At 38.4% G+C, this 10,373-nt stretch overlaps 1 protein-coding gene across 3 annotated transcripts; it reads left to right on the top strand.

Moving 5' to 3' along the window:
* The first annotated feature begins 336 nt into the window (after positions 1-336).
* Positions 337-10,095, top strand: nr2f2 (nuclear receptor subfamily 2, group F, member 2). 3 transcript variants are annotated; one of them, XM_024423549.2, is made up of 3 exons: positions 337-574; positions 5,182-5,709; positions 7,703-10,095. In XM_024423549.2, exons 1-3 carry the CDS (start codon positions 538-540, stop codon positions 7,975-7,977), a joined length of 840 nt encoding a protein of 279 aa, XP_024279317.1. In that variant the 5' UTR covers positions 337-537; the 3' UTR covers positions 7,978-10,095. The 3 variants fall into 3 exon arrangements, with proteins under 3 accessions (XP_024279317.1, XP_024279314.1, XP_024279315.1); XM_024423546.2 differs by lacking the exon at positions 337-574 and adding an exon at positions 3,000-4,205 and having other exon boundaries at positions 5,164-5,709; XM_024423547.2 differs by lacking the exon at positions 337-574 and adding an exon at positions 3,001-4,205.
* Positions 10,096-10,373: the final 278 nt, after the last annotated feature.

Raw genomic sequence — 10,373 nt, 5'->3', positions numbered from 1 at the left:
TCTACCAATACTTTCAAGTGTTACCAATAATAATAATAATAATAGAGTTGTTACAACACACTGATATACATTGTTCAGCAACGAAGAGATATTTTACAATTTGGGGTTATCCACTTGTCAGCTAGACTATTGGTGTTATATGTTGAAACTGATTTACATCCAATATTCTGACACAAATGAAGCGATAATGTATAAAAGCATCACTACTTTCAATACAAACAGGTGTCTGTCTATATTCTGACTTCACCCCCTCCCTATACCTCTCATCCAGCCCACACAAAGCAGGCGCATACAGGCGCGTTTTTATCCATACTATAGAACAGAAAACACGCACAGGAGCATATTGCTTGTACTTTTCTCCTTTTTAAAGACAGCCATATCAACCACTACTTATGAAGACAAGTCCATTTACATTACACGATTTAAGTTGAGCACATAAATTGAACTATTTCGTTCCGTCTGGAAAGGACACCTTGCCTGTCTATTCTCGACATTATATCGAAAAGAGAAGACTAGTAGATATTCTGATGAGAGAAGATGCTTCACGCTGCGGACGAATCGACGTATGCATTTGGTACGTTTGTGAGAATAGCCTATATACATTATTGTCTACAATAATCTCACGATCTATTTTATGAAACATATAGGTGGGTTTAGATGTAGCCTACCATGTGTTTCTGCTCAATATGTATTGCAATTAATGTTTCGATTAGACAATAATTATCTGGTTATGCGTCCTTGTATCTTTATCGTTTGCCTGTAGCCTTGGTAAGACTCATTAGGTTTTAGCGATGTTTTAATGTAAAAAAAAATGTGGTGTTTTAAGACTAAACAGCTTTTTGATGTTTCCATTTTGATAGTCGTTTTATTTACGACCAATACAACTACCTAATGCCAAGCATGCGCTCACATTCAAACATTTCATTAAGGAAACAAACATGACAAAATGTTTATACTCACCAATGGAGTGGTCATGTAGACTCCACAACAATACAACATTGTAGACTCCACAACATACAACAATAAGATACACTGCAGACAGGGATATTATGTAGACCCTGGCGTTAACTTTAGAATGACTGTTACGCTCAAGACCAAGTATTATATCAATCAACGAATAAAAACCCATACAAACTGTGCCTACAGAGCATATAGGATATGAAGAGCCGAAACAGAGACCTACACGCATACCTCGACGAAGTCCAAGTCAATTAGAAGACATTTTCTAAAACACTCAGTTTGAAATGGGAGCACGTTACTTTGGTCAACGTGGAAGACGAGAGAACGAGGCATTTTCCATGTCGGAAGGCTCCTCGGAATTGAATCTCGATTTGAGACAGAAAGGATCCATACGCTAGGGGGCACCCAGATACTGTAATAGATCCCTTATTCTGTATCCCCCTATTGACAGCATATGCTCTGATTTAGCTCTGTAAATTTTTCACAAGACCCAACTTTGACAGCCCCATTGTGATTTTGAAAGTACCAGCTAACAATGCTCAGATTAGAAACTTCAAGGAGCATATAGGGGCCAATTTAGGCTAAATACTTCATAGATATGCTTGGTCTTCAAATGAAACACCATTCACTCAGGCCTATGTGACATATGTAGCATATGATAATAGATTAAGACATATACAGATATCGTTTAACAACCTTCAAATACACTCCATGAATGTTGTTAGCTATAGCCTAGAAATCATGAACCAACATTTTTTTTTAACAATAGCTCACCATATCTCGGGTTTTCTGATATGAATTGAGAGAGAGGTCCAAACTCTCATATAGGCTATGTCCATGGCAAATCATTGTGTTGTGGGCTACATCTTGGACGCTAAGGCTACCTAAAATAGGCCTACTTTGTAGACTAGAATAGACTAACGATTACAATCCCTCGTGCTTGTGTTTAATTTATTGTAACTCTATAAAAAGCAATTGATCATATACTTGCAAATGTGTAGCCTACAGGTATTCTTAATCATCACAATCAGAAGTATAAAAAAAATAGAAAGAATTTAATAATAGGCCAATGCGTGAGTTGATAGAAGGAAGTCTTGGTGTGGCATGTTCTGAAATAAGATGGTGCATATATTAGCTATTAGCCTATATTGTAATACAATGTACCATCACAGCATTGTGAATGAACATAGGCTAAGTTTTCTGATAATATGTCCTAATCAGTCTAATAAAACAACAATAATAGCCCTATTTGTATGCACCTTTCATACAGCAAATGTGTTGCAATGACAGGAACATTTTCAACAAGCAATGTTGTTGTTTGTTTTGTACAAAGCCATATCGTATAATAATGTTTAATTTAATCTAGATTAATTTATGATACCCTACTTCTACTGCATTCTGCAATCTCTAATGTAGCCTAATGGTAGACTGAAGTTTGACATTAATGCAGGAGCATGATAGGCTACTCCATCCCATGAAAGCATATATCAGATGTAAAAATACCATCCTCACCTCTCTCAGACTTGTAGATGTAAGGAAAAATAAACATCAGGAAACATTTATTAGGTTAGTGCTCTCCGGGATCCTTGAGACGTCCATACCCTTAACCCTAACCTTAACGATATCCCTTACCTAACCTAACAATTTTAAATGTAAACTTCAAGGGACACCCCAAGAAACCCGGATAGCAACGACCCACTGACTTAAGCTATACTCAGTCACATAAGAAACATTATGTGGTCATAGAATGTAATCATTGAACATGAATTTACATGTATATTTAATGAAAAATGTGAGTGAATTAGAAGCACGGTCCTCTCCTCTAAATCGTCTCCTTTTAGGACCAAGCATCTTCTCGACCCCTATCCTGCTTTGGCAAGGCACCAAGTAGCACAAGTACCGACTAGCCAATGGGGTTCAGGGGGAGGTCCATGAGCTCTGACCAGTCAAACACAGTCACTTTCCTTATATGGCAGCTCATCTCCATGGTAACATGTGCTAAGTTGCAGCAGTCGTGTCAAAGTTCACTATATAGAGAGCTCAGTGAGCTGATCAGAGAGAAAGCATTCTGCCAGCCAAGCTCCTACTATTCGCAATCACTTCCTAACCTCACCCTTTTTAACATATTTGATCACTTTGATTCTCTGTTATTTTTCTTATTATTTTTCCGTGCATGAAGGAGGTTCTATAGGTTGTGATCTTTTTGTTGTATTATCACTTGCTTGTCGGAGAGTTGACTTCATATTTGACTAAAGCATTGGCTTCAGCTGCTCGCACCACCTCACAAGAAGAAAAGGGAGAAGCAGCAATATTTGTTTTACCAGTTGATGATTTTCATCAAGACTTGAGCTGGAACTTGATAGCGCTCTGCTGCTAGTGTGTAGCCTACATCAATTGTGTGTTTTATGCTGCTGTCACGTCGCCTACGTTCAACGTACTGCTCCGTTTCTTGAATAGGCTACCTCATTTCATTATCGCAATCATTTGCTATTTTTTCCCCCTTGAAAGATATCCTGGATGGCTGACTGCAAGCGCCCCTGGACTTGGCCTCTAAGTGCAAGGCTGCGATTCAGCTCGCCATCACATCAGTTTTAAAACGTGTGCTTCGCATCGTCTACAACAGCAATATAATTTGACATTTTCGAAGATTCAACGAACAATCGACAACAGTAGGCTTTTGGCATTTATTTTTTATTTTTACTATTAATTTTGATTACAGCGTGCTGCATTCTTTTGAGAAAACAAGCACCGCAAAACCAAAAACGGCAGACAAAAAGTTTCCTTCCGTTGACTGATAGATATGGCAATGGTAGTGTGGAGAGGCTCCCAGGACGATGTGTCTGAGACCCAAGGTACCCTTTCTTCGCAATCTCAAGGAGGACTATCCCTTCCGACCCCTCAGATGAATCTGTCAGGCTCTCAGGTCGCCCCTCCGACCCCTCAGACAACCGTCCAAGGACCCCCGAACAACACTGTACAGTCTACGCCGACAAACCAGACGATGCAGTCGGAGAAACAGCAGCCACAGCACATAGAATGCGTTGTTTGCGGGGATAAATCTAGTGGTAAACACTATGGCCAGTTTACTTGCGAGGGGTGCAAAAGCTTCTTCAAACGGAGCGTACGAAGGAACCTCAGTTACACATGCCGTGCCAACAGGAATTGTCCCATTGACCAGCACCATCGCAATCAGTGTCAGTACTGCCGCCTCAAAAAATGTCTGAAAGTTGGCATGAGACGGGAAGGTATTGGGATTTTTATTTTCTTGTTGATTTATTTGCGCTGAATGAATTATGTAACTGTATGTGTTTCCGTCTCCCATATTCTCTCCCGGATTCTTCTTCCATAGGCTACGCGGCCGAAGCACGCTATGGGGCCGTCAGAATTTAGTGCTTAAGACCGATCGTAGCAAACCTACCTTTTATCGTTCGATTGAAGTGTTATATTTCTTAAACGCTATATTCATGATGTGGCCTTCACAAACAATAGTCAAAAGAGTTTGGATGGAGATTATTAGAACTGAATCGTCCTCTTGGAAGAGACAAAATGGATATGCATCTGTATTTGAATACAAGCGCATATACAACGTTATTATGGCGAGTGTGTAGTGAAGAGACAGCTTGTTTAAATCCCACGCATTACGTGTCGTGTTAATCTCGACCAGAAAACTGAGCTGTACATAGAAAATGGCATACGTGTATCATTAAAATTGTTATATTCAATGATCAGTCGAAAATAGTAGTCAATATAAAACTAGCCGAATAGATTTCTAAGTAGGTTAAGGGTTACAACATGCAGGGACTGCCTTGCCTTTGTGCTTCTAGTGAGCTCATGTTGTTGTAGCCAAACACCAAAATGAAAATGTAAAACCCAGATTTATAACTAGCCTACTTCGAAAATGTTCCATAGAGAACCATTACTTTTCTGGGCAATATGTTTGTATCGATCTCTACAGTAAATAACAGTCATTGTTTGTAAGTATGTAGGCTAGCCTATTTGTTGTAGCCTATGTATTGTTTTAGTTTATAATGTTGGATCCATAGATTTCATCATAGCATTTGAATAGCAAAAGTAATGTCTAAACTGGTACATCGCATGTGTATTCCTCGAACTGCTATAGTGTAACAACATTTGACATAGCCTCCTGGTCAGGAGGATTACAATGTCTCTTGATGTGTAGAATTCAGGCATCAATATCTGCAGTTTCTCTTTTTACTGCAGCGGTGCAACGGGGACGGATGCCACCCACACAGCCACACCATGGTCAGTTCGCCTTGACAAATGGGGACCCACTGCACTGCCATTCCTACTTATCCGGATATATATCTCTACTGCTACGAGCGGAGCCCTACCCAACGTCCCGGTATGGCAGTCAATGCATGCAACCCAACAACATCATGGGCATCGAGAACATATGTGAACTGGCGGCTAGGATGCTGTTCAGTGCCGTGGAGTGGGCCAGGAATATCCCCTTCTTTCCAGACCTTCAGATTACTGACCAGGTGGCTCTTCTGCGGTTGACCTGGAGTGAGTTATTTGTGCTTAACGCCGCACAGTGCTCAATGCCTCTCCATGTGGCTCCACTTCTGGCGGCGGCTGGCCTACACGCCTCCCCCATGTCTGCGGACAGAGTGGTTGCCTTTATGGACCACATTAGGATCTTCCAAGAACAAGTGGAAAAGCTGAAAGTTTTGCACGTTGACTCTGCTGAATACAGCTGCTTGAAGGCAATTGTGCTCTTCACTTCAGGTAAGCTCAAAATTGCAACAACAAAAAAACAATAGAATATATCATTTCCAGTTATGCGTTTAGAGAATGTGTTTAGGTCACGTGTGCTTTGTCTTTTTCTGTTGAAAACAATACTAGGCTAGGCATGCAATAGAATATATCAACAGTGTACATTTTCGCAAACGCCTGGCCTGTCCTAAAATCCCTTAGAGGATAAAAACATAGGCCTGTGGCTATCAACTGCCTGTAGGCCTATATCACTGCACTGTTGGGCATTAGTCATAAAATGGCCCACCATTTGCATTTACTGCTTGGTCAGGCATAGGCACACTTGATTCAATTTGTGTCCACTCCCATTCATGAACTTAGAGATTAATACCGAATAACAAGTTTATTCATATTCATTCCCCTTTCCCCCAATACAGCAACAGTTTGTGCCCCTTCATACAATGTCCTAAATGCGCTGTCCCAAATATATACTCGGAAGATAACTTTGACCCACATCATAAAAGTCACTCATACGAATATTTCAGTGGAGACATGCTATCAAAAACAAACTGTCGGTATTTTTGTTGAAGTTATACTTTGAGAATAGTTTGCTTACCAATCAAATATATTGTTTATGTCGTGAATAGACAACAACGTAGCATATTCTCGCCAGGGAGGGCCATACATTGTAGGGAATAGCGTATTTTATTGACGGAATAGCGTATTTTATTGAAGATTTCATTAATAAAATAACAACTTTGCCTTTCTACAACATTTAGCCTGATCACACGACGGACATTACACACATTTCGGGAAAATACTTTCAATTCTCCTCTGTTCTCTTAGGAAGATCTAGGGATCCAATACATTTTATGGACTCCTTCCAGAACTGGGTCATGACCCAGACTACCCTCCTATATGATTACATTACATAATTAAAGTGGGGAATAAAGAAAAAGTGTGAAAATACACAAACTTACGCAGAAATAAGCAATTACTAATCTAACGTATAAGCCTTCAACATTTGATTATTTTTATGTAACTACTAACATTTAGCTATTGGTTTAGGCAAATTCTACAAAAATACCTGGGGGTTTAAACAATATATCGTTGTGATAATGAATGCTTCATTTAGTCTATTTGAATCTTTATTTGATTGCATGTAGGCTATTATGTATTCCATGAATAGGCTATGTAGACTACAAGAGTTTGCACTGCTAAGCTACATATCATTGATCCGCCATTTTTGGGGGTTATTACGGTGACTTGGTTAATACAATCGCTGTTTGTGGTTGTTTCGGTTTCGAGCCCTACTTCAAGCGAAATCACAACGCAGTAGCCTACAGAGGTCACCATGTCACAACTCTCACCCTGTCAGAGCGTGCGCGAGTGTGTATGTGTGTGTTTGTGTGCCTTAACCCAAACTACTATTAAAATGTAAACATTTGTGATTGAGTTCGATACTTGTCTAGTTGATTACAAACAATTGCCAGTTTCCAAATATAAGGCAACAAAAAAGGAATTAGCCTGTTCTTATTCACCGCACTACAGTGCCACTAATAATCACAAAGCATATTGATGATTAGCCTATGCACAGGACATAAATGGTGACTATTATTAAACAGTTTATCAAGAAAATAATGTAGGCCTACTGAATATGATATTTATGTTGATATTAGTAGCGATAACTGAATGTTATGTTTGATTATACATAATCACAGTTGGATTGTTTTTTGATTGTTTAATCAATATGCAATATAGGTTGTTATATTATGGCCTACAAGCACACTTCAGCGGCCACAGTCAAAATTATTCTGATTTAACACCGCAAACAGGGTATGTTTTCTTTGAATTTACAAGTAGCCCAAATGACTAAACATTGTTTGTACTTTAAGCGCACCTGTCACCGTTATATATATATATATATATTGCCAACGAGAGGGATATTATGCATTAGTAGTGTTCTGTCGTAAATATGTGTTGAATTTTGGGTCCAGCATGATTCATGTTTTTTTTTTTTTTTCAGACGCTTGTGGCCTCTCAGATGTGGCCCATGTGGAAAGTTTGCAAGAGAAGTCCCAGTGCGCCCTGGAGGAATATGTTCGGAGCCAGTATCCCAACCAGCCAACACGATTTGGGAAGTTGTTACTTCGCTTGCCTTCACTGCGCACAGTGTCTTCATCGGTCATAGAGCAATTGTTTTTCGTCCGATTGGTAGGTAAAACCCCAATTGAAACCCTCATCAGGGATATGTTGCTTTCGGGGAGCAGTTTTAACTGGCCTTACATGTCAATTCAGTAAGCAGAAGGAATGAACAAAGGGGTTAAGAATGGTTAGTGCTTCTTTTGTAGAAGGAAAACGGCTGTTACAAGAGCTTGCTTTCACAAAGAAAGACATTGTCATAAATGACTGTGAATTAAAAAAATTGAGACATTCATCGAACTTTCAAAATGCAGATAAAAGCTCCCCGTGTCATTCGGAATAAGTTGCTTCTTATCCATTTTTTAAGAAAAATAAAAAAAACGAAAACAAAAATAAGGAAAATGATTTTGGTAATCCTCAAATCGAAAATGAAACTATAAAGTGCATTTAAAATGAGTATTTGGAAAAACTTAGGAGAAAAGAAAAAGTAAGTTTTCTTTTTCCAAATTAGCCTACTTGTCCTGTGTCCATGTATCTAGCTATTTTTTGTACTTTTATTTTGTTCCTCCTTTCTGGTTCCAAACCGGCCTATGTGATTCTGTAGTACAGGTGGTGTTCTTTTCTAAAACCATGACTTCTTTTGAAACAGTTAAGTAATGTAAAATGTTCTTCAAGAATTAAAACTAAATCCACAGCAATATAGGAAAGGCTTATAACTACATGCTTAATGCTGCAAACGCACTTACTCTTAGGATGACCCACACTAAACTGGGCAAGGGAGTTTCTTTTAATGTTCAAGTTCAACTTTCTGATCCAGCTAAATCATTTCTCTTTCCAATTGAGAATATAGACTAGGCTACGTGATGTTCCAAGGTTGCCCTGTTTTGCCATTGCTAAGTTGAGCCAGTCGAACCACATCAGCTCTTAATATAGAACAAGGATTCTACAAGGCACTGTCGACAGTAAAACAGCTATTACAGAACAGTGAATGAAATAGCCTGCATACTGGCAACCTATGTTTAATGAACCCCTTTCTGGCTGTATTCAACTTCGTGTGTCCCCTCATGCACCCAGTTCGAAATGTTTGGCATTCATTTGCAGACAGTTCAACAAAATTATTAAAGCTTTGAGATATGGGCTACTGAAGGGTGAGTGTGGCTTGTAAACGTAGATGCACAGCTATTTTAATTGTTATGTTCATTTAGATATGGTATTAACTACCAATACATTGAACATTGTGTCTTGCAATGTATAGGCCGAAACATCAATCAAAACATCTAGTCATACAATATCTTATTTTTAAATTGGAAAGGTCAAGGGTCATATACCTTTTATGTAGGCCTACAGCTGGAATAGTGTTTAATAGCAGTATTATTACGATATCCCTGAAATGTCACCCTCTCTACACTTCAAGCATTAAGTGCCTGAAAAGTAATTTCTTATCAAAACGTTGTTTAAGTATACAACTTTGGGAACACTATTAGATTTGAAACTTCAGTCTTATGCTCATGTATTTCACTTGAAAAACATTAATTAGAGGCAGTATTGTTGTAAATATAGGTCAATTCATTTCAAAGAGTTTTCCTTTATACAAAGTATATGTGATTAAGAAAAACTGTGGTTGCCATTTTTTCGGTAATACAACGTCTTCAATTGAGTGACAGACTTAGCTAGTAGCACTGAAAGTTATGTTTGTAATGTATATACATATTACGACAAAAATGTTTTCTTTTTCATGTATTTAGACTGTGAATGCATGGCCACAGGTCGCTAACCTATTTTATCTTTGATATATATAAATGTAAATGTTTTTGACTGTATAGATATAATCTGTGCATTCAGTACACTAGCCCTTGTATTTAAAAAAGAAACAAAACGTTCAATAATAGGCTAAGACTAAACAGGGTGAGCTGGTTTGGAAAGGAGTAGCTATTTTGACTTAGTGTTCTGCTCCTTTGGTCTGTGACAGATGCCTTGTGTGTGTGTGTGTGTGTGTGTGTGTGTGTGTGTGTGTGTGTGTGTGTGTGTGTGTGTGTGTGTGTGTGTGTGTGTGTAGCTAGCAATTTTGTCCTTGTTTTTGGGGCTTTTCTTCAACACACAAGACACCATGTTGTGGTTGGACATAAAGGGATCATATTATGTAGTTGATTGAACAGTGCTCTTTGGCTGTTCCCATGCCACATATGGACCAGAGAATGATACATGATTGTAATTATGAACAGTTTAAACTGACCCACGTTTTTATATAAATATATAAAAATATATGACTGCAGGGTATTGATAACGTATAGATACTTTTTTTATGATGATTATGATTATTAATTGCAAGTGATATATGTGAGTGTGTGTGGAAGTTTATAGTTGAACACAATTCTTGTTTGTTTGTGTTAGCTTATTGTAAACAAGCATTCTGCTGTAAATTTGTTCTTGGTATTAAATTATAATTTATGAATTGGAAAACAAAACGTTTTTTCATGTTTTTATTACTAAACAGTCAAAATAATGTGTATGCATGCATGTATGTGTGTACATAAATGTGTGTGTGTGAGAGGTGG

Source organism: Oncorhynchus tshawytscha, linkage group LG06 (assembly GCF_018296145.1).
Source record: "Oncorhynchus tshawytscha isolate Ot180627B linkage group LG06, Otsh_v2.0, whole genome shotgun sequence".
Classification (NCBI taxonomy): Eukaryota; Metazoa; Chordata; class Actinopteri; order Salmoniformes; family Salmonidae; genus Oncorhynchus; species Oncorhynchus tshawytscha.
Note: the sequence above shows the minus strand (reverse complement) of the source record. Positions and strands in the feature narration are given on the sequence as shown.

What these genes read in the sequence shown, in the direction of transcription:
- nr2f2 (XM_024423546.2), top strand. Translation starts at nt 3,761, where the DNA reads ATGGCAATGGTAGTGTGGAGAGGCTCCCAGGACGATGTGTCTGAGACC. An exon ending in AGTTGGCATGAGACGGGAAG is followed by an intron (nt 4,206 to 5,163) that starts GTATTGGGATTT and finishes CAATATCTGCAG; the next exon opens with TTTCTCTTTTTACTGCAGCG. An exon ending in AATTGTGCTCTTCACTTCAG is followed by an intron (nt 5,710 to 7,702) that starts GTAAGCTCAAAA and finishes TTTTTTTTTCAG; the next exon opens with ACGCTTGTGGCCTCTCAGAT.